The following is a 25,328-nucleotide window of genomic DNA, read 5'->3' as shown; positions in this document are numbered from 1 at the left end:
CCAATGACACTTGAATACCGTAACCCTGTTATTCATGCCTAAGTAAGTCAACTTCATTATTTCCTCTATAACACCGTAGTAATCATGTTCATTTTCACCGTAGCTGCTACCCTTGACACACACGCCACTATTTATCGTTGATTTGTTTATACCCTAGTCTTTTGTATGGAATCGGTAACCATTTACGATATACCCATTGTAGCATTGCACAACTTTGGTCGGACCATTTTCTAAATCACATATTCCTTGATCTTTAACATCACCATGGCGAACCTACGCACAGACATAAACAATTATTGTGATCACGATCAATTAAGTAACTTAGTGTTGTTTATAAGTACAAAATTTATGTTAGCTTCTTTACCAAATGTTTCAACCACTCCACAAACTTAGTTTCACATTCTTTTTCTACTTCTGCATTAGTGAGATGTGAAACTTTGCTTTGCAACTCCAGATCAAATCGTCTGCAAACCACAAATACTTATATTACCGAGCCATGTATCCACATATAGAACATAAAAGGATTTATAATTGAGTTGCATATACATATACTTACTCGATGTATGGGTCGATCGCTGAACAATTAAAAAGAATATAGATGTGTGTTGCATCTTGCTCTCGATCTGTCAATAGCCTTGATCGGCAACTACCAAATGCATGCCCAAGTCGTTGAAATATCGACAGCTTGTCAGCTACAGTTACTTGTTCTCCATCATCGTTACGGGGCGGGCATGTGTAACGTGTTGAAATATGAGGTTCGAAGTACATAGATGAGAAATTTGAAATCTCTTCTAAAGTGTACGCCTCACAAATAGAGCCTTCTACTCTTGCTTTATTACGAACCTTTTTTTTTAGGTCGAACATGCATCTGACAAGAATATACATTTCGAATTTTAAATATCTGTCATTAAAGAGACAAATATAAAAAAACATATACCTTTCAAATGGGTACATCCATCGATATTGCACAGGGCCACCAACCCTTAGTTCATATGGCAAATGTATGATCAAATGTTCCATAACATCGAAAAATGCTGGCGTAAATATCTTTTCTAACAGACAAACAGTGGTGATGACAGAGTCCTCGAGATTCTTTACATCTGATACAATGACCTCCGATGCGCACAATGTTCTGAAAAATCCGCTCAACTCAGACAATACCCCCCATATAGGTTTGTCTAACATATCATGGAATGCTAGGGGTATCAATCGTTGCATAAAGATATGACAATCATGGCTCTTCAACCCATATAACTGTCCATCGTCAATCTTCACAGCCCGAGCAATGTTAGAGACATATCCATCTGGAAATCTCAGTTGTCTCAACCATTGACATACATGTTTTATTTGATCAGGTCCGAGCACGTACTTCGCCTTTGGTTTCAGTACTTTGCCATTATACTCTTTGAGTTCCAATTCTGGTCTTTTACATATTAATTTTAAATCCATACGGGCCTTCGGATTATCCTTCGTTTTTCCTTTAATATTCATTATTGTATTGAACACATTATCAAACACATTTTTCTCTACATGCATCACATCCAAATTATGTCGTATCAATAGGGTCGGCCAATACGGTAGTTCCCAAAAAATAGATTTTTTCGTCCAATTGTGTTCCTTCCCAAATCCACGGAAGGGTGTAGGACTGCGGGCATCTGTTAATATATCTGGAAAGTATCGCAATCTTCTTAAAATCTCTATGCCAGACAATCTTGAGGATGGACCTTCCATTTCAGTTGTGCCTACTGTAAATGCATTCTTTTGACGTCGGAACGGATGATCGCTGGGTAGAAATCGACGATGGCAATCAAACCAGCAAGGCTTCCTTCCATGCCTCAATCTAAAAGCTTTGGAATCCTCCATGCAGTACGGACAAGCCAACCTCCCATGTGTGCTCCAACCAGATAACATACCATATGCAGGGAAGTCACTGATTGTCTATAGAACAGCGGCCTTCATGTTGAAATTTTGTTTTTTGTGGGCATCATACGTGGTAACACCGTCATCCCACAGTACTTTTAATTCATCAATCAATGGCCTTAGATATACATCAAGATTTTGGCCAGGTGAGGTCGGACCAGGGATCAACAGAGACAAGAAAAGATTTGGACGTTTCATACACAAGCTTGGTGGAAGGTTGTATGGAGTTACAAATACTGGCCAGCATGAGTATGGAGTTGATCTACCCCCAAATGGATTAAATCCATCTGTACATAGATCGAGTCTAACATTTCGCACTTCCATTGCGAAGTTCTGATGAGTACGATCAAAGTGCTTCCAAGCTTCAGCGTCAACAGGATGCGTGATCTTGTTTTCATCGTGTCGAACTTTATTTGCATGCCATCTCATGTGTTTAGCTGTCTTTGAAGACATATACAATCGCTGCAATCTAGGAGTGATAGGAAAGTAGCGGAGTGACTTGTATGAAACTTCCTTTGATCTCGTGCTACCATTGCCTCTTGTCTTTGGCTTGAACCGAGGATGCCCACATGACGGGCATGATATGTCGTTTTCCTGCTCCTTGAAATACAACATGCAGTGATTTGGACAAGCATCAATCTTTTTGTAACCCATACCTAGAGCGTTGACCATAACTTTCGCACGATAGAAATTTTGTGGCAATTTCTCATCTTTAGGCAACATACTCTTCACAATCATGCACAAACGGTCAAAACATGATTGACTCAAATTATACTCGGACTTCAAATTCATTAGTTGAAGAACTGCAGACAAGATAGTGTGACTCTCACAACCGTTCCAAAGTGGCTCATCAACATCTTTAAGTAAATCATAAAATCTACTAGCTGCATTGTTTGGTGATTCTTCATCTACGGCAGTTCTTACATCACTAGAACTCATAGCAGAACCCAGTTCTGTTCCTGCAGCATCAAATATCAAATTCGTATATGGATTATCGTGCACCACATTCACCCGTGCATCAAACTCGTTTCTAAATTCTTCTCCATGAAATGTCCAATTCTGATAATCACTCACAAAACCCTTCCTGTATAGGTGATGTCTAACGCCATGAGGTTCTACAAATCGATTATTCTTACAAATCTTGCAGGGACACCTAATCCGACCTGTGGGATCTACCGTACTGACACTCGCCGTTGCAAATTCAATAAAACTATCGACACCATCCATATATTCATGCGATAACTCATTGTCCACTATCCTACGGTACATCCATTCACGGTTTGCAGTCATTCTGTCGTATGATGTTACGAATAGTATCCTAACGAATTAAGAAAAAAACAATCAAAATGCTACGATGAAGAAAATATCAAATTTATCATGCAATATACTATGTCAAACAATAACAAGAATTTTGATGCATGCATTGATAACTTAATATTTTCATGTGCAAACTATTAATGACATGATACAATCATTTGAAGCATGCTTTTATTATAAAATTTCACATGGAAGTCAAAATCAAATTGAAAGTAACTACATGCAAGCATGGATACAATTACATCAAACATTGCAATACATCATAATCATTCATATCAAATAAATGGCAAACATGTACCTGCAGCAAACACACTTCAATATCTCACTAACTACTACCATGCTTAGCATGGACTCCGTACTCCAAAAATAAGAACACTTCCATATTTCTACATTAAAATCATGCTCAGCATGATCTCCGAACTCCAACAAAGCAGTCCTAGATATCAACAACTAAGTGAGTGTGTGAACAATAAAGTGTTGCATTCAATAAATTAAATAACATGTGATACGTTTGCATCACTTACTCACCACGGGTATTTACCCGATTTGCATTGTTTTTGTCATTTACTTACCACAGGTGGCCGAGCACGAGTTGGTTCCGTTGAAAAATCTGCACAAAAACAAAACAAATTAAGTAACAAACTAACTAATCATGAAACAAGATGAAACACTAACTAAAAAAATTAAAACAAATTAAAACAACTCTAACTAATTGAAAGAAGAGAAAAGAAAAATAGTATATATGTTAAGCCAAATCTAACTAGAAGATGCTAATTTAACAAACCAGCTATAACATGTTGAACCAGTCGACTAACATAAAGTCATAGACAATTTCTAATCTGAACTACTTAGCAAAGGAATAGTAAATCAATCAATTAGTTTACTAGAAAAGATGTGAACTCCGTTTAACCACCACTATCATAAAGAATTCAAATAGCCCTAATCTAACTAACTGATTGTGAGAACATTAAATACCAATCTATCTAAGAAAAATATAATTATAAAAGACTAATAGATTGAAATACTCTAACTAACCAGATTTCAAGAAAACAAATTGAAGTAAAACTAACTACCAGTAGACATTAACAAACTAACAAATTGATAAAAATTTATGAACTACTCTAACTAGAACAAACTAACAAATTGATAAAAATTTATGAAATACTCTAACTAACCACAGTTGATTAAATCTCAACCTAGCCAGTTGATTTCGATTTGAATTTTTTTTTTATAATTAAATTTTTTTTTGAATTTTAAATCTCAACCTAGCCAGTTAAACCACCTGCCTTTCCGGCAGGGAAGGGGGTTAAACCCCCTGCCGGAAAGGCAGTTTCGGCATGGGGGGTTGACCCTCTGCCGTGCCTTTACGGCAGGGGGGGTCGACCCCCTGCGTTTTCGGCAGGGGGTCGACCCCCCATGCCTTTCCGGCAGGGGGTCGACCACCCCTGCCGGAAACGCAGGGGGAGCGGTGGCCGACGCAGTCGACAGCAAAGAGGGGGAGACCTGGAGCGAAGCTCGGGGGCCACTGGGTCGCTGGAACTCAGAGCGGAGGCGAAGAGGTGGCTGCAGGGAGGATCGTCGGTCGTCGGCGGCTGAGGACGCCGGTTGCGAGTCGCCGGCGAAGGGGAGACAACACCTCCCGGCAGCAGCCACAGGGAGGAACAGCAGGGAGGAGGAAGAGGTCGGTGGCGGGTCGCCGGTGCTCGGGGTCCCTGGCGCAGCCGCTAGCCAAGCAGAGAGGTCGGCAGCGAGGATCGTCGGCGAGGCAGCGGCGGCCGGACGGTGGCGAGAGCCGACGGGCGGCGGGAGGGAGAGGGCGGCGGGCGGGAGCAATACAGCGAAACAGGAAAAAGAGAAAGAGGGATGGGATTAGGGATTTACGCGATATTTAGCGACGGCTTAGCGACGGAAACATTCCGTCGCTAAGCCGTCGCTAAATCAAAATACAAAAACCGCGACAGAATATATTCTGTCGCTACTCTGTCGCTAATTAGCGACGGATTAGCGACGACAGAGTTCCCTCTCTAAATCCATCGCTAAAATGGTGTTCTTGTAATAAAAAGTAGCGACAAAAAATTTAGTCGCTAATCCGTCGCTAAGTAGCGACAGATTAGCGATAAAATTTGTTTCCTCGCTAATCCGTCGCGAATTAGCGACAGATTCTATCTCTAGCTAATCTGTTGCTAATTAGCGACGGAAAAAATCCGTCGCTAATTTCCGTCGCTAATTAACAATTTTCTTGTAGTGTGAGTCTGGCTTTATATCTCTCTATACTGCCATCACTCCTGTATTTGATTTTGTAAACCCATCTACAGTCCACAAGTTTTTTTCCTTCAGGAAGGTCAACAAGGTCCCATGTGTTATTTTTCTTTAAGACCCTTAGTTCCTCATTCATAGCTCCACTCCATTTGGAATCCTCACTAGCTTCCAGAAAGGTTTTGGGTTTCGAGTGTGTATAAACTTGTGAAACAAAGGCGTAATATGAGGGTTTTAGTTTACCAAGCTCCACATAGTTTTTTATCGAATAAGCAGTTCTATCTGAACCAGAAACAAGATAAGTGAAATAATCATGGAGTCTAACAGGGGCTTGTGAGACGTGTGTCGATCTTCTAAAGGGAACAGGAGCCGAGGTATTTGGGTGAGTAGGATAGGTGTCTAATATAGACAGATTGTTTGATACCTCATCTTGGTTGTTATGATTACCAACGGCAAGTGGGTTAATGTTTTCTTCCACTTGGAGGTTGGGCAAGAAAATTTTGGTATCATGACTAAAGTTCTCCACTACAAGAAAATCGTGGATTAGCGATGGATGCTATCCATCGCTAATCTATCGCTAATCCATCGCTAAACTGTTTAAAGACAGATTTATGAAGGATAGCGTCCATCATAATTTTTTGGTCTCTAATTAGCGACAAAACTGATTTGTGGCTACTTTCATAACTAATTTATGATAGATTAGCGATGGACATGATCCATCGCGAGTCTGTTGCTAAATAAGCGCATATTTGGTTTTGCAACGGACATGATTCATCGCTAATCCATCGTTATTTTAGTGATGGATATTATTCGTCGCTAATTTAGTGATGGATATTATTCGTCGCTAATTTAGCGATGAATAATATCCGTCTTTAAATTTAAAAAAAAAATTAAAAAAAAATCTCCCTACCGGGCGGTATTTCGGCAACAACAGGCCAAACTTGTGTCGCACCCCACAGGCGTTGCATATGGTCTTAGACTCGAGCGGCCCGGCCCGCCACTGTTGGGTCTTTTACACAAGGTAGTGGTTGCACCTCTGAACCGGCACGCTCTCTGGTGCACTCTCTGGTGCCCTCCCGACCTGGTTCCCCGCTTGTTCGGCCCGACCCGCCATTGTGGGGGCTTCTGCACAAGGCAGTGGCTGCACCTCTGAACCAGTGCGCACTTTGATGCCCTCCCAACCTGGTTTCCTCGCTTGTCTGATTCCTTCACTTGTTTGTCAACCTGAAACCAGAACCCTCAACAGAATCGTTAGGCCAAAAAAATAGAGGCTGGGAATGAAAAACCACTCTCAGAAAAGAAAACCACTTACCGGGATAGAAAGCTCACTGTCGTTAAGAACGTCGGTGAAACCAGCAAAAGAAGAGTCGTTCGAGACCGTAGAGGTCAGGACGGTCCGATCCTCTAGCGTCGACGACTCTGACTCCTCTTCTTCCTCGCGTTCCTCTGCCACGAAGTCATCCTCATTCGAACATCCTACCAAAAACTGGTTTAAATCAAACGGCTTTTGGGTCGATTTAAATTTTGCATGGAGAGAGAGAGAAAAAAAAAATTTGCGCCCTAGATGGTCAGTTTAAATCGAAAAGTAGCGATGGAATTTTTTTGTCACGAATTCTGTCTCTAATCAGCGATGAAAAAATTTTGTTGTTAATTCCCTTGCTAATTAGTGACGGAATCATGACAGAAAAATTATATCGCTCATTCATCGTGAAGTTACGATAAAAGTTTTTCGTCGCTAATTAACATTTTTATTGTATTGGGAATTAGCAACGGAAAAATATCATCTCTAATTAGCGACAGATTCGTGATGGAAAACTTTTTGTCGCTAAGTTACGACGGAGTTTGAGACAATTTTTTCGTCGTGAATCTGTCGCTAAGTAGCGACAGATTAGCGATGAAAGTTTTTTTGTCGCGAGTCTATCGCTAATTAGCGACGGATTCATGACAGAATTTTTTCCATTGCTAATTCCATAAATCATTCGAATGTTAGCGACAGATAGTTTTCTCTAGCTAATTCATCATAAATTTGTGATGAAAAAAAAAACATCGTAAATTTTTATCGCTAATTAGCATTTTCTTATAGTGCTCCCCCTCACGTTTATCATCAAATAACGGTGTAAGAGGTGTGGAGAAGTATGGTTCTTTTTCAAAGAAATGAACATCTCGTGAGGTGTACCATGTACCAGTAGAGGGACCATAACATCTGAAACCCTTTCTCACAGAGGAGTACCCAAGAAAAATGCACTTGACTGCGCTAGGTGATAGTTTGTCCCAGTCTTTGGATTGTATGTCCACAAAACATTTGCAACCAAAAACTCAAACGTGAGCAAGAGATACATGTTTGTTGTAGAGGATTTCTATAGGGACCTTGTTATCGATGGAGCTACTTGGCAGACGGTTAATAGAATAGCATGCAGTAGATATGGCTTAAACCCAGAATTCTTTAGGTATATTCATGTGAAGCATTATGACGTGAGTCACATTTAAAAGATGATGTTTTTTCCTTTCTGCTACTTTGTTCTGCTGAGGTGTACCAGCACATGTGTTTTGTGGGAGAATCCATTTTTCCTTGAGAAAGCTGCTCATAGCGACATTAATAAATTCTCCTCCATTATCAGTTCTGAAGGACTTTATCTTGGTGTTGAACTGTGTGAGGACCATTCTATAAAATTTTGTAAAACATGTAGTAACCTCAGATTTGTGCTTAAGGAAATACACCCATGTCATACGAGAGAAATCATCAATAAATGTAAGAAAATACATAAAACCGCTATGAGATTTAACAGGAGCTGGGCCCCAAACATCACTATGAATTAATTAAAAAATTTCATCAAATTGTCTTCCAGACATAGCAAATGGAAGTCTAGTAAACTTAGAGTATTCACATGCATCACAGGATTTAGGATAAGAAGAATGTAATATGTTTGGAAGACGAGTCTTCAACACACTTGTAGATGGGTGCCCTAAATGGTTATGCCACAAATCAAAATTATTATCATTACTTTGAGCAGCAAGAGCTTGTGAACCGAAGTCCAAGATGTAGAGCCCGTTGTGTATGGTTCCTCTACCAATCACTGTCTTCGTCACTGAATCCTAAAATTCTAAGTGGTCGGCAAAAAACACAACACAATTATGACTTTTGGTGATTTTGCTAATAGATAACAAATTTGCAGGGAAGCTTAAAACATATAAGGCTTTAGTCCCAATGTTTTGATTTAAAAAATAAACTTCACCTGTTCCCAGAATAGGAGTTTTTGTTTCATCGGCAATACTGACGGGTTTCCTAATAGTCGGCCAAAAATTGCAAAGGAGATTTTTCTATCCCGTCATGTGGTTTGTGGCTCCAGTATCCACAATCCAATAATCAGAAATAACATGAGCATTCATGGCAAGAAAATTACCTGATTTGTATTCAGTCGATTGCTCAGTAGTCTGAGAAACAGTCAAGTTGGATTGCCCAATATTTTGAAAAAACTTGGCAAGGTCCTCCATGCTTATTGTAGCTACACTAGCTTGTTTGGTGGGTTGAGCCGGTGAGGATGTTGAACGAGATTTGGAAGGATGTTCGACGAGATCCCAGCACCTCTCATGAGTATGTCCAACCTTTTTGCAATAAGTGCACTTCATCTTAGGTCGTTGTCGGGCAGAGGTCTGGTTTTTGTTAGAACTGAGTTGTTTCTCACTGACATTAGTTTGTTGAGTAACATATCTGTTTTCAGCCTTGCACGCCATATTTTCGTGTGTTTGGTCAGAATTTTTAATTTTTGAATCTCGATTCATCACACGTCGTCTAGACTCTTCACATTGGATTATTTGGCACACATAGTTGAAAGATGGAAGCGATGCCGACATAAGTATATGGCTTCTAATAGCATCAAAATCTTCTCGAAGTCCAGCAAGCATGTTAAAAAATTTGTCTTCCTCCAAGCGGCGTTTGATCACATCTGGATCTATGGACATGGGTCGGTGTTGGGACATTTCATCCCACAAACCACGAAATTGGCAAAGATACACATGGTATGGTTTATCACTTTGTTGAAGATGGGCAATGTCTTGCTGGATTTGATAGATCCTCGCAAGGTGATTTTGTTCACCATAGACTTCTCTTAGGCTAGTCCACATCTCTTCAGCCATTTCAAGGAAGAGAAAACCTTCTGCAATAGATGGTTCCATTGAGTTAAGGAGCCATGACATGACCAAATGATTTGCATATTCCCATTCATCATAATTTGGATCATCAAGGGCAGGTTGAGGAATTTTACCATTTATGTAGCCAATTTTTCCTTTGCCGCTGAGGAATAAGGTGGTTGCTTTTGACCATCCAAGATAGTTTGAGTCGTTGAGAGGAGTAGATGTGATTTTCAGGGTAGGATTTTGCTCATGGATCACCATCTTTGTAGAGGGCATGCGGTTTGCAGCAGAACCATCATTGCTCGGCTGACTATCTCCATTGTTGGTGCTCATGATGGAACAAATAGTCACGATTTTGAAAAAAAAAAAGGGCTTTAGATCGATTGCTTTGATACCATGTAGAAAGCAATATAATGAAGCAAACACAACATGCAAGCAAGGGAAGGCTCACGATGTAAGTGGTCCGGCTGATTGCAGCCTACGTCCACTGAAGAGCAAAACAGATTTTCTTATGTTCTGTTTGGAATACATGAAGGAAATATAAAGGACTTTTACAACAATAGATGAGTCCTTCCTAAACAGAATGGATACGGATATGGATAGACAAAAGTAAAAAAGGGAAGAGGATAATTATCGTCTTTGGCAACTAATCTTCCAACGATTTATGCACAACGTCTTGTGCTCATCCATATCTGCTAACAGTTGCCAGTGGGAAAGGATTCAACCGGTCTACCCTGTCTGGCTGAAGGACATCGGTGTCCTAGAGGTTCGGCTATGAGGAAAGGGGCTCAGTTGTGAGATGAGATGCAGTCTGCCACCAACTATTTGGTCTTCAATGTTGTCAGCCAAGGGTTGTGCCAGTGTGACACTTGTGGGTGACCATAGGTGCAGAGCCGTACCTGTGTTTTATGGGGCCTGAGGCGGAGGGAAAAAATGGGCCCCCTATTAATAGTAGGAGTTCTGGGGCATCGCCTCCGAATTTTTTTTAAAGAATCAAAATAACAATAAAATTTGCATTCACATTAAACAAATATAATATTTCAAATATTTATATTATATTGAATAAAAATAGGGGAGCTCTGGCCTTAAAAATGGGCCCCTAAAATTTTTTTGCGCCCAGGGGCCCTGAGGCCCAAGCCTCATTGGCCTCTTTACAGGTTCGGCTCTGCATAGGTGGTGGCTACTATGGCTTCTCGAACAGGTCGCTCTATCGCAAAACAAGGTGGATCAAAATATTAGTAGGTAGCCATCATTCATTGATATAGGTATAGATTGGATGGCCACATGGAGTCGTCGGAAATCTGGTTGAATGGTGACGTTGGGTGTTGCTTGTATGAGGAATCTATTAGAGTCATGCAGCATTCGTCAATCAAGATCGCTCTCCGAGAAAACTCCCCAAGTTGGAATCCTTTGTCAAACCTCAAATCTTACGGGAGTGTTTACTTGAATCGATTTATTGAACGAATCAAGGGAAACCTTCTTGTGCTCTAATAGGATCCTCCCTCGAGCTTCGCTTTATAACAATGAATGAGGCAAGTGAACCTAAGTTTTGATACCAATTTGAAGCAGTGAACAAGTGGATCGCTCATGAACCCTGAAAGAATCAGTACCCTAACGCAGCTACAAGACTAAAAACACTAAAAAAATAAGAAAAATAATAGAAAATCCAAGGAAACAACAAAATTACTCATGATTCATTTATATACCTTTTCTCTTCTCTATAATAAATATATATAACAAACAATAAAGAAAATTACTCATAATTCATTCATATGCCTTCTCTCTTCTCTATACTATGAATATATATAACAAACAATAATGAAAATTACTCATAATTCATTCATATGCTTCTCTATAATAAATTTATATAACAAACAATAAAGAAACCCTAATCCTACTTTGGATTGGAGATAGATATAATATTAAACAAGATTCTAAACTAAGCTGCAAACTAAATAATAAAAAACAAATAATTAAAAATGGATCTGAATGGACCCCATAGACCTACCCGCTCCTGCATCAAAAACCCAGTGAAACGCTTGTATAAGTGCTGGGGGTCTGCCTCACCCCGCTTGTCCACAAAGAATGCGACTAAACCTCCAATAGCAACTTTCCCAAAACATCTATATACATGGTAGGCATGCATTGTATCTCACATTTAGGCTCCATCTACGGTGAGATCAAGAAGAAAGTGCATAAATAAGATACACCTGAGAACTCGGTATTATTTTTATTTAAAATCCCAACGTCCAGTATAGCCAAATTAAATTGGATGGTATACATCAAACTTTCTGTATGTAAGGAAAAAAAGACCCGATCCGAACTATCATAAACCGCCCTTATAAGTAACTCCAGAAGCTGGGATCCATTCCCTTCCCTTAATGAACTTATCTACCGTGAATTGCATGGCCACAGCATTAGGAATAGATGGCTTGTACCCTTTCCATTTCACTCTTTGGATGGTTTTAGATCCGGGTCCACTGTTCTTATACTCAGCATAGAAGATGGTATCTGGAGCAGTGTTCCCGCTCCATGGCAACCAACCTGCCGGATCCACCAACTTTCCAATATTTGTGCTCATGATAACAGTTGTGGAATAGTCCCTCCATGGCCTTCCAAGATAAGCTCTTGTTTTCACGCTGCTGGATGCAGGAAGGATCTGAGAGAGGTGAATGGATGTTCCGGTGTTCTGGTTCGGATCTGATTTCCCCTGGGCCGTCACCACGTTCACCTGGCCCCTCATCGGCTCTTTGAATTTGATGCTGCAACTCTGCAACACAACAGCTGCGTCGCCGAAGATGAAATCGACGGTGCCCAAAATGGTGCACTCCTTGAAGAATTGGCGCATTGAGAAGGGGCAAAGTGTGTCCTGGAATCCATCAAACTTGCACCGATAGAACACGGCTTTGTCGCCCCCCACCAGAGCTGCAACTGCTTGTTGTTTAACTGCACCTGCAGTGTTTGCGAAACCCATGTCTCTAGCTATGAATCCATCTGCGAAGACAGCTGTTTGACGATCAAGAGAGAAATTAGTGGAGCTGATGAACAACTAATCCCGATGGACCAGGCCCAGCCTAGCTAGATCCAATCCATATCATATGTAGATGATAAAATGAAAAAAAAAAGTTTATTGTAGTCACAATCACAGTTGATCAGAAAGTTCAACCTGTGATTGATGGTCACAAGGTCAGTCTTGTATCCAAGGCAGGAACAATCATAGCTTGCAATCATAATTATACCTTCACTTTCTTATGTTTCACTAACCATGAGAAAATGTTGTGATTATGGTTTATAATTTGAGAATATGTTTTTAGACTGTTCTTAGATACTGCAAGCGACCCTTTTTAGTTGGGATAATGTCTTACAAACATTTTCTTTTTACGTACCTTGTTTCAATTATAAGGTGTTCCTCTCTTCGGAAAGGGTTTCTAGTCATCAAAAAATATTTTTTTTTACAGCCTATTCATGTAAAATATTTTTAGGCTGGTATTCTTATTTTTAATAAAATTCTTGTGTTCGACATGTTGATGTCTATGAGTTAGCTTTTGATAATAACCTAGTAAAAAAATAAGGGAATATTTCAAAAAATTCATCTAAGATTTGGACAATAAACAAAAACACACCAAACTTTTCAATATTGTTATAAACAAATCTAAACTTTTTAATGGTTAATTAAAAAAAAATAAAACCTAGATACGGTTTACTTCCTTCAAAGTTACCATTGAATGTATGCTGCATTTACCAAAACTTAGTTGTGTTTTTTTATTATTGCCAAAAATTGAGGTCCATTTTTGAGAAATTTTTAAAAGAAAAATCGTTTCAAGGTTAAATGAGTAACTTCATCCTCTTAACCCAACGTGGGTTAGTAATGTGTTTCTAACTAACGGGGCATAAATTTATTTGTGTTTCTTAATGTGGCAAAAACTTAATTAGGTGTATTTTTTGAAAAAATCCCTAAAAAGAAAAATCAAAAGTGTGTTGTTTTATGCATACAATTTGCATTGTAGGGAGCTAATTAATATGGTTGAATTCATGGAAATGACCTCATGGCATAATTAAGCCTGATACTCTGAACCTGGTTGTGTGAGATCCAATTGGACTGGACTTGGTTATACCTATTTAGAACCAAACATAAACTATCATGGCCCCTATCCAAACATGCACCTAGTGACCGCACTATTTTGAACCAAACATGAACCATCTTGGTCCCTATCCAAACAATGCACCTAGTGATCGCATGCACCAGCATCTTCAACAAGGACTCACCAAAAGCCGAAGCTTGGCGACTCTCTGGAGTCGAGGAGTAAACCCTGGGAGTTTTACGCCGACATGGACAGAGACTGTATTTTCAGTAGGCTGAGCCAGCATGACTAAGTCTCTGCGCCTGGGGTGGTTTCTTCGAGTGAAAAAAAAATGACTCACCAAAGGTTGGAGTGGAGAAGGTTGGCGTGCCGTCGACGAAGTTGAGGCTGCCGGTGATGGTGGTCACATCCATGCCGTCTCCGAACATCATGATGTTACTTAGCGCCCTATTGATCACGATGTGTTCGGCGTAGACGCCTCTCTTCACGTAGATAACGAACCTACTCCCACCCTTCTGGGATGCCTGGGCTATGGCCTCAGCTATGGTCTTCACGTTCCCCGACCCGTCCTTGGCGACCACCATGTCCGCCTTGATTGTTGTATTCGGTTCCTTTGTCTTAAGCAATCGACGGTCTGCCGACGAAACCCAGGCTGGAAAGCTGTCCACGGACGGCACGCCGGAGGCACTGAGAAGCCGGCGGTGCACCCCCGGAATGTCAAATTTGTCCAAGATGTTGATGATCTTGGTCACAATGGCAAGGCTGTTGCTAGTGAACTGGGTTGAGTTGGTTAGAGCTGACTGCATGCTCTCCCTGAACCCAAGGGTAGTGTTTTCAAACCCATCTAGGCAAGCATCAAAGTTGGTCAAGGCCGCACTGAGCCAGGTCCTGAGGTCATCCACTACAGAGTCATTGAGCATCTTCTCGCCAGGTTTCTAATTCAAACATCGCAAGAAGAAAAAACCATTTAAAAAAATACACCGGATCAAAGTGAGCAGGAACCAGTACAATATATACTCCATAAAGAACAATTAATTTGTTTGATCTGTAGGATGATAAGGCACATTAGATCAATGTATATATAGATTGTTTCGGACTAGGGATGTCAATGAACCCAATTTTATCAGATATCCAACCAAATTCGGTTGCGTTTAGCTGCATTTGGTAAGTCAAAACTGCATCTGATTATAATTGGATGCAGATATGGTTTTGATTGTTTGCTATCAAATTCAACAAATATCCGAATTTGATAGATATCCAAATCCATTTACATGTAAAAAAAATGGATCTGATATGTACTTTTCACCATCCAAATCCGAATTCGAATTTGAATCCATTTATCCAACATCAGATTTGTCGAATATTGGCATTGGCCACAACCCATCCAGATCCGAACCATTTACATCCTTATACACGTTATTGTAATCTCTATGGGTCATAATCTGAGACAAAAAAAATAAGAGGCAGGATCGAGTGCAATTAGGGGTGTCAACAGGTCGGGTTTGGTTCAGACTCAGGTGAAACCTGATTTGAGATTATGGTATTGGGTCCGGACTCGGGTCCAATCGCTCTTACCATAAGAGAAATCATATCCGGATCTTATAAGGATTATATGAACCATACTCGGTAAAATAATATTTTTTTATCTTTTTACATTGAAAATTTATAGTTCTTAGTTGGAACTCAGGTCGGATCTCGATCTGGTATGAAATTTCACAAACCATACCCAGCTATCCATATATTAATCAGACCCTTACTGGGATTCTAATCGAATCTTCTTATTTATCACCAAACCCTGACCCTATAGCGTTTGGTATGGGTCGGGTCCAGGTCAAACCCAACCCATTGACACCCCTACGTGCAATTACATTGCACAAATGCAATGTGCCGCTGCATCCATCTTCTGTTGTAAGTCTGTCAAAGTGAGGCCCAACACCAAATGCATGGTGCTCAGATGCAGCGGCACATTGCATTTGTGCAATGTGATTCCACCTGATTCCTTCACCTGAGAAAAGCAGTTCTATTTCTCAACCTATACATCCAAACATGGTGACAACAAATGCAGTTTCACTGGTTTAAAACAAGAGTTGCAATTAGGAAGAGAAAGGAACTCACTACATGAGTAACTGAGAGGGAGAAGTTGAGACGGTAGATGGAGTCATCTATGAGCTTCTGGCAGTTTGCCAATGCCGCCGAGAGCCGTGGGTCTTCGACTCTTGTCGCGAGCTTCCCCGGGATGCCGGAGATCTGCGACAGCTCGTTCACCGCAATCTCCAGCGACAGCCGGAAGAGTTCCTCCGGATCCACCGTTTTATTGTTGGCCGCAGAGGAGAGGGTGTTGTTGCAAGAGCTCTGATACCTGGTGAGAGAGCACACGGCCTTTATCAAGTTTGCGGCTGTCGGCGCCGGCCTGGGATCATCGCCCTTTTCTTTAGAGACGGAAGTCCCGACGACGGCTCCAATTATAACGATCAGCAGAAGGATGAAGGAAATGCAGATAATGGCGATCCGCTTCCTCGCTCTCCTTCGGTATATGAACCTCTCCAGCTCTTCACTTACTCTGTCGTAGCCGCTAAACGGGTCAATGCTGCTCATTGCTGATTTTTCTGTGGCAAATTCTCTTTGCTTCTGCAATAGAAGGAACGGGAAGGTGGTGCAATGAAGCAAATCTGTGGGATGAAGGTAATAGTCTTATGTATATATATAGATATATATATATATATATATATATATATATATATATATATATATATATATATATATATATATATATATATAGAGAGAGAGAGAGAGAGAGAGAGAGAGAGAGAGAAATTCTGACTAATTTACTATTGTGGACCATGCTTAATTTGTTATTTTGGTTTAGAGGGTGTTCACTTTCTGTTGTTCCATCAAGCCCTCAGATCAAATTCTAAATCAATATCAATGTCTTAAATGTGTGCGTGAGCGTGTGCGCTTGCATGTGTGTTTTTTTTTAAGTCGGAGAAATCATCCCATGCGCAGAGACCGAGACGTGCTAGCTCTTATGGTCTCTGTTCATGTTCGTATAAAACTCTGAGCGCTTACCCCTCGACCCTATGGAATCGCCAAGCTTTGGATACAGGGGGCTGACGCCCATGGGATTTGAACCTAGACTGCCCATCAAACGGTCTAAGCCCTATACCACTAAGGTCAAACCCCTTGGATCTCTTGCATGTGGATGTTTATGTGCATGCCTGTAAGCATAAGGTGCATTGGTAAATGCATTTAATTTGTTATGTTAATTTAAATAGAATAACCTTTTTTAAGTCTTTTATTAGGCTCCATTTTGAGAACCCTTAATATGCTCAATAACAACAGTTTTGTATTATCAACTAACCATAATTAAGAATTTTGGGCTGCTGGAATACGAGAACTACCATGTAACTGGGCATTTCTGAAACTTTTTTGCAAATCCAACCCTGCGGATGTGTTTGGCATGGTGAATTCTCTAGGAATCAGCTGTTGGATTGTGCATTTTTTATTGAAAATGATGATTTTTAGATGCTTGAATATTTATGAAAATTCTAAGCATGTAGATCTCATCTATATGGTTAAAAAATCTTGTGTATGCATCATAATCCTCATCAATAGGTTTTCCAGCAATAGCCTATAATGAATGTAAAAGTATTTTTATTTATAAATATAAACCAGATGAACAATACAAGATCACGAGAGTGACGATAAGTTCAAATTTTTTTTATTTTCAATCCTTAAAAAATCTTGCTTATGAATCATAATCGAACGATTCAAGAACTGGTCCCCATAAAACCAAGCATGTAGACCTCATCTATATGGTTAGATTCAAGTAAAATGAACAAAAAAACTCATGAAGATCTCGGTTCACATGGTGGTTCGCATATTTCCAGTTCTCATATTCTAGTGACCCATTTAGATTTTACTTGGAAATCTTGTGCCTATCATGGTCCCATGTTTCATCTACCAATTGTTGGTATGTTTGATTTATTTTTTTTTCGCGGGGAGGGGGGTATGTTTGGTCATCCTAACCATTTTAAATATTTGTCGCAAACCAAAATGGCCAGGTAGTCATGGAGGCTAGCTAGGGTCCCATTTTACTACGTGAGCACCGTTTGCCCACGTTCTGCTAAATGAGGAGATCATCTTAAACCACAATTTCACCTTATCCTGTGTACACCACTACTCAATGTAGGCACTAGAAGTGCAGGGCTGTAAATGGGCCTGCTTCCATCTAATCCATATATTGTCTGACCTAATTAGTTTTGGACCTAAATTAGGATTGAAAATCTCCCCACCAACACCAGACAGTCCAGCTATCATTGTGTTTTTAAAATGTAACAATAAGTGGATCCATATTTATTTGTTTATTGGGTCTTGCAGGTTTTAGATCCCTGATCACCACACTTTTGAAACAAATTAGTTTTGGACCTAGATTAGGATTGAAAATCCATATATTGTCTGACCTAATTAGTTTTGGACCTAGATTAGGATTGAAAACCTCCCCACCAACACCAGACATGCAGTCCAGCTATCATTGTGTTTTTAAAATGTAACAATAAGTGGATCCATATTTATTTGTTTATTGGGTCTTGCAGGTTTTAGATCCCTGATCACCACACTTTTGAAACAAAAAGAACGCATATATGAGCAGATTTGGCTTGGATAGAATCGAAATTTTCTTTTGGAGGGCCAGCCTGATAGAACCAGTGAACCAATATCATAGATATTTTCTTTTGGAGATGAATTTGTGCTTCTCTTATGGCGCTTCATATGGCTGCAACGTAATCACCAAGTACATTTGGAGCGCTACCATCACCACATTTTCATTGCCAAGGCTGCTCTTGAAGAACTTCTAGATGTAAATTTAAATGGGGACATTTGAATGTATCTTTTTTACAGGACCTTCAGTCCTCTTGATTCTTGTTTAGTGACTTCCCATCACTTCGTGATGTAATTCTTTCGATCCGAATTAAATCTATGAAATAGTTTTTCTACAAAAAATATCATAGATATAGAAAGTCGGGTCCTCAACGGATTTCAATCATTGATTTTAGTGCTCTAGAGGGGTAACTCATCCATGGCTAAACTTACAGAGGTTTCATCTTTTTCGAGGATCAGGCAGTTTGGTTGTACTCATTCCCTATGTCATCCCCCATCTTCATGCCCCTCTTAAATCTTATAATGAAAGTTGTTTTGATCATAGATTTAATAAGAATCGACCCTTCAATCGCATTTTTTTAAATCACAATATTTTGTGTTATGTCAACAGTTGGTTTTTGAATTGCTATAAAATCTTACATATAAGTTGGATTTCAGTTATTTGAATGTCAATCCTCACTGAACGAATGGTGTATATCACATCTATGGAGTCTGATTTGATCAAAACAGCATGCATCAATAAAATCCCAAGGAGGGGTACGAAGATAGGGATGACCTTGGTGACTAGTGGAACTGATTTGAGGATCTGGTGTTACATTTTCCTTGTTAGTGTTTTCCAAAGGAGAGAGAGAGAGAGAAAGTTAACTCATTTGTTTGGGCCTTCTTTTTTCTCCCTTTGAACCCAAGATCTTAAAAATCAAGTACATCTCTGATATACCATCAAGAAAATTGATTTTATTTTAATATTATCATTATCCTGTCAATGCTGACTGTTACAACCTGCCTTCCATGTCTTTGCGATTTGTATCTCATCATTAGAATAAAAAATAAAATAGACAAATAAATCTTTGTAGTTTATTCATTCTTGGTGGTGATGCCTTTTTTATTACTGAACTCAATAGTGGTCTAATTTATTATATTATTGTTGATTTTATGCATGATATATTATTGCTTATGGTTATTATTGTTTGACATTTGGAGTGGAATAAATGCCACTTTGTTCGGTTTGTCCATTTTGTGTTACGTTCTATACAAACGCAGTGTGGCTTACTATCCGGAGTTCATTCTGTCATCAAGGTTGAACTTCCTTTTTTTTCTTTTTTTCTTTTTTTCTTTTTGTTGAGTATGTCATCAATGTTGAACTTTGGTTCTTCGAACGTTGTGATATGCAAAGCATGACTTTGTCAGCACATCTAGGCAAGCTCAAGGAGATCGTGATGAAAGCATGTGCACTCCCAACTTGAACAAGGATCTGCAAAACATCATTTCAGGCTTAATTTTGAGATTCTGAAATTTATTTTGAATGATCGATAACATTTTATCTGAAAATAAGTTTTAAACTTTTATTTTGAATCTTTGTAATTTTATTTTTTTAGGGTTCGCTCCAATGGCTCTATAAAATCCATTCGGGCCATTGGCAGGTGTATGCGAGATTTTTGGGTAGTTTTTTATTTTTATTTTTACTTGTAATCAGCCAATTGGATCCTCTTGAATGGGTTTGAATCCAGTTAAGCATCATTTTTTAATCCCTACCCGACCACTAGACCGGACCCGCTCCGTTGGTTGACTCTCTTCCCTCCCTTGTTGTTTAAGAGGTTGAAACTGTTATCATGATCTGGTGCGGATCCTTATCATTCCATGTTTTGATAATACTAACTTCAGCAAGAGTGGAACGTAATTGACGATTTGCATAAGAGATTATGGAAATGAGATGTCAGCATTATCTTGTTACCATGTTAGTTTACTTGTTTCTATTCGGTTGTGATTGTTTTTATCTTTAGCAATTAGTTATTGTTGAATTCGCTGAAATTATCTATATATTGTGGGAATTAGTATCCAACAAATAGTAAAGTGAATAATAATCTGGTCGAGAGACCCTTTCTACCTGTGAATGTAGGCAGCTATTGTCGAACCACGTAAATATTTGTCTTTTCCTTGTGTGTGTGCTTGTTTGTGTTTCATAACATGGTATCAGAGCAAGGCTCTTGGTGGTGATTGATGATCAATGGGTCATATGGCAGAAGACGGAGGAGCTATTGCTGGTAACACTACCAACACCATGGGAGGTTCTGCTATTGATAATGTTGGGACTATATCTACCAATGTTGTTGATACTAAGGTTTGTTGCCATGATCAAAATCATTTACTTAAAATCACCAATATGTTGTTTTCAGGGACTAACTACCTAAGTTGGGCAAAGGTCGTTAAGTTGTTTCTCGGTGGTAGGTCCAAATTATGATACATCATCGAAAAAAAACAAAAAGCCAGAACTCTCAGATCTCGCCTATGAGAAATGAGAATCTGAGAATGATATAGTAATGAGTTGGATGTTAAACTCTATAAAATCGGCCATTGCTAGAAGTCTTTTGTTGACAAACACCGTAAAAGAAATACCGAATGTTGTTAAAGAAATCTATGGAGAACAATTCAACATCGCAAGAGTATACAAACTGCAACTGGAGATTGCTAAATATACTTATGATGACAAGACCTTTAGTGTGTACATAGGTACACTTAGAGGGATATGAGATGAATTACTTCAATAACGACCCTCAACTGGTGACATTCTTGAAAATAAAAAATGGTCTGAGGAAGATAAGGTTTTTAAAGTGCTTGCAGGTTTCGGCTCTGACTATGAAAACCTACGAAGCCAGATCTTGATGACGACACCCATGCCATCATACAACACAGTGTGCACCATGATCCAGTGCGAAGAAACCTACCGGGAAGTTATGAATCTGGGCCTTAAAACTAAAGAAGAACAATCAGAACAAATGGCATTTCAGGTTGGCTTCAAGAAAAAACAATTGTCAACTGGGTCATCAAACAGCTACACTCAAGACCGATATAAACCAAGGTCTAAACTCAAGTGCACCTATTGTAAAAAAAGTGGGTCACTCTAAAGATCGGTGTTGGGATCTTGTTGGTCATCTTAACCATGACAAGGAGACTAGTATAAATAAAGATTCGACAAATTTTATCACCAAAGATGACCTGGCCCATTTTTTACAGCAAATGACTAAGACAAACTTAGCATCTACCTCACCTATCAGTGATGCTCCTACCGACCAGCAAGGTGAAATATATGTCTTACTTTCATGTCTTTCAAACAATGAGTGAATTAATAATTCAGGTGCCTCATACCACATGACAAATCGTGGTGACGGTTTGGCTAGTACAAAAAAATTGGTATATATTGTCGATGGATCAATCATGATGGTCACTGGCACAAAGAATATTAAACTTATCAATCAAGATATTGATTCAAAAGTGCTCATTGTTCCTAAACTTGTTGCTAGTCTTATACCTGTGAGTAAGACCACAAAAACTTATGATTGTTTAGTTATTTTCTCTTCAAAAGATGTGGTATTTCAGGACAAAAGAACGAAGAGGGTGATTGGTAGAGACATAGAACGTGATGGGTTATATATCTTTAGTCAATCGATGAGAGCCCTTTTAAGTTATGCTCAATCAAGTAATATTTATAGTCTTTGGCACTCATCTTGGACATGCTTTTGCTAGAATCATAAAACGGTTGCTACCAGAATTGAACAATGACAGTTTATCATGTGATGCATGCGAGTTTGCTAAGGCCACTCGGCTTCCTTTTCAAAACTCTTCTGTTAGAAGTAACATGCTTTTTGAAATAGTGCATTCTAATATGTGGGGTCCTGCCCCTGTAGACTCTATGTTTGGTTTTGAATATTATGTTATATTCATTGAAAATAAATCTCATGTTACTTGGGTGTATTTTCTTAAGGATAAAAATGAGGTGGCCAAAGTTTTTAAAAAAAATATATAATCTTGTGCTTACTCAATATGAGCACAAGATCAAACTCTTGAGGTCCGATAATGGAGGAAAGTACATTAATAAAGTTCTTGGTGATTTTTTGACTCAGCAAGGTATAATGCCCCAGACTACTTGTGTCGGGACTCCTCAACAAAATGGGGTCACCAAAAGAAAAAATTGACACTTACTCAATGTAGCTCGGTCACTCATGTTTCATATGAATATCCCTCAACAATATTGGGCCGATGCTATAGCTACAGCTTGTTACATCATAAATTGTGTCTCAAGTTTTAGTTTAAAAAATAAAATTCCTATGGAAAGTTTGAGAAATCAAAAAAAAAATCATCAAACATTTGAAAGTTTTTTGGTGTAAGTGTTTTGTTCATCTTCAAGACAATTTTGAAACAAGCTTGAAAAAATAGTCGTTAAATATGTTTTTGTAGGTTATTCATCATCAAAGAAGGGCTTCAAATATTTCGATCTGATCACAAGAAAAATTTATGTATCAAGAGATGTGAGATTTTTTTAAAATGAATCTTACTACCATTATCCAAATGAGGGGGAGAACCAGCCGGATCTATCAAGTCTCATACCAAGTCCCATTTTACCAATTCCTAAGCCTTTTACTGAACCTGATCCTAACCCCTCGAGTCCTAATGGCCCGGTTGACTCATCTATCCAAGAATCTGATACCTCTCCCATATCGGATCCAAATGCCACTTCTACAGATCCAGATCTTGTGACTAGTCCTAACCCAAGTCAGTCTATACCTATGTCCATTACGGTTCAAGAAATCAGTAATGTTAGGAGATCTTCTCGACCTACTAGGCCCACAGTTAGACTTAGTGATTATTATTCCTATTGTGCCACCGAAACATCTAAATCTCATTCTATAGAACATCAATTTGACCTTTCAAAATTATCCATGTCTTATCAAACCTACCTGTCCAAGACTTGTGCCCAACATGAACCATCAAGTTTCAAAGAAGCTCTTGAATACCCTTAATGGAAATCAGTGATGGATGATGAATTAAAGGTGGATGTTGGTGGATATATAAAATCAATTATAATAGTGACAGCTCTATGAAAAGTTACAAAGCAAGATTAGTGTCAAAGGGGTATACGCAAAAAGAAGGTATTGACTTCACTGAAACTTTTACACCCATTGCAAAAATAAGTTATATCTATATCTTTCTTTCAGTTGCTGCAAATAAGCAGTGGGGTATTTTCCAATTAGATGTGAAAAATGCTTTCCTTCATGGTGAGTTAGAAGAAGAGGTGTATATGGACCCTCCGCCTGGGCATAAGTATTATCTTGGGAAAGTGTGCAAACTTCAAAAATCTATTTATGGCCTCAAACAATCTCCTCGGGCCTGGTTTGTCAAGCTTAGTGAAGTTCTTATTAAAATTGGATTCAAATGAAGTACGGCTAACTATATCCATGTTTGTGCATCTTCATCTTAGGGCACTATGATTATGCTAGTCTATGTTGATGACATAATTTTGATAGGAAACAATGAAGTTATGATGAAGAAAACCAAAGAGATCTTGCATGCCAAATTCGAGATCAAAGACCTTGGCAAACTAAGGTACTTTCTTGGTATCGAAGTTGTACATTCTAACAAAAGGATTTTTTGTATCAGCGAAAGTACATTTTAGATCTTCTTAAAGATATTGGAGTGATTAGGGCAAAGGCAGCAGAAACTTTCCTTAAAGCTAACTGCAAACTAAAGAAAATTGATGGAGAGGTTGTTGTCAACATTAAGAGTTTTCAAAGGCTTGTGGGAAAGTTAATATATCTAACTATTACACATCCTAATATTGCATATGATGTAAGTGTAATCAGTCAGTTCATGCTTTAGCCACGATCTATTCATGTTGAAGTTGGACACAGAGTTCTTTGATATCTTAAAGGGAGCCCAGGCAAGGGGATCCTTATGAAGAAGAATGAAAATCTTGACATTGTAGGGTTTACTGATGTCGATTAGGCAGGGGACCCTAATGATAGAAGGTCAACAACAGGTTTTTGTTCTTTTGTTGGTGGTAATCTTGTCACTTGGAAGAGCAAGAAACAGTCAGTAGTTGCTAGATTCAGTGCTGAAGTTGAGTATTATGCCATGGCTTCATGTACTTGTGAGCTTATTTGGATTAAGGCTCTCATTCTTGATACGGGCATAAAAATTATTCAACCGATGAAACTCAAGTGCGATAACATGGCTGCTATATACATTGGAGTCAATCCAGTTTTTTATGAGAGAACCGAACATATTGAAGCCGACTGCCATTTTGTGAGAGAGAAGATTCAAACTAAAGAAGTTTACACGTCATATGTTGGAAGCCAAGAGCAGTTGGCTGATATTTTCACCAAATCCCTAAGTTGTGAGAAGCATCACAAGCTAAATTACAAGTTGGGTCTGATAGATATTTGTGCACCAACTTGAGGGGGAGAATGTTATCATGAGCTGGTGTGGATCCTTATCTTTCCACGTTTTGAAGAGACTAACTTCAGCAAGAGTAGAACGTAATTGATGATTTGCATCAAAGATTATGGAAATGAGATGTCAGCATTATCTTGTTACCATGTTAGTTTACTTGTTTCAATTCGGTTGTGATTGTTTCTATCTCCAGCAATTAGTTATCATTGAATTCGCTGGAATTATCTATATATTGCGAAAATAAGTATCCAACAATTAGTAGAGTGAATAATAATCTGGTCGAGAGGCCCTTTCTACCCGTGAACGTACGCAGCCATTGTCAAACCACGTAAATATTTGTCTTTTCCTTGTGTGTGTGCTTGTTTGTGTTTCATAATAGAAACAAGGAGAAGCCTCAAGAAACTCTCTCTCCCTTGAACGTGTGTGTGAGGCATGCAACAAGATGCCCTTTAGCATCTTCTCCTTGGTGGCCGCCCTTGCAAGGAGTGCTACCTATCATTCTACAGCCGGATATCAACCATT

The 25,328-nt window shown here is 39.1% G+C and overlaps 1 protein-coding gene across 1 annotated transcript; it reads right to left on the bottom strand.

Annotated features, from left to right (window-relative positions):
- Window positions 1-11,950: 11,950 nt before the first annotated feature.
- LOC149827522 (pectinesterase 3-like) lies at window positions 11,951-16,301 on the bottom strand. The gene is made up of 3 exons (XM_090018528.1): window positions 15,822-16,301; window positions 14,047-14,641; window positions 11,951-12,630 (listed from the first exon to the last, which is right to left on the bottom strand). Exons 1-3 carry the CDS (start codon window positions 16,299-16,301, stop codon window positions 11,951-11,953), a joined length of 1,755 nt encoding a protein of 584 aa, XP_089874654.1.
- Between the last annotated feature and the right edge of the window lie 9,027 nt (window positions 16,302-25,328).

Source organism: Nuphar pumila, chromosome 10 (assembly GCF_984573655.1).
Source record: "Nuphar pumila chromosome 10, dmNupPumi1.hap1.1, whole genome shotgun sequence".
NCBI classification, from domain to species: domain Eukaryota; kingdom Viridiplantae; phylum Streptophyta; class Magnoliopsida; order Nymphaeales; family Nymphaeaceae; genus Nuphar; species Nuphar pumila.
This window is presented reverse-complemented; position numbering and strand designations above follow the sequence as displayed.

What these genes read in the sequence shown, in the direction of transcription:
- LOC149827522 (XM_090018528.1), bottom strand. Translation starts at nt 16,301, where the DNA reads ATGAGCAGCATTGACCCGTTTAGCGGCTACGACAGAGTAAGTGAAGAG. An exon ending in CCCTCTCAGTTACTCATGTA is followed by an intron (nt 14,642 to 15,821) that starts GTGAGTTCCTTT and finishes TGTTTGAATTAG; the next exon opens with AAACCTGGCGAGAAGATGCT. An exon ending in CTTCTCCACTCCAACCTTTG is followed by an intron (nt 12,631 to 14,046) that starts GTGAGTCATTTT and finishes ATCGTCAAACAG; the next exon opens with CTGTCTTCGCAGATGGATTC.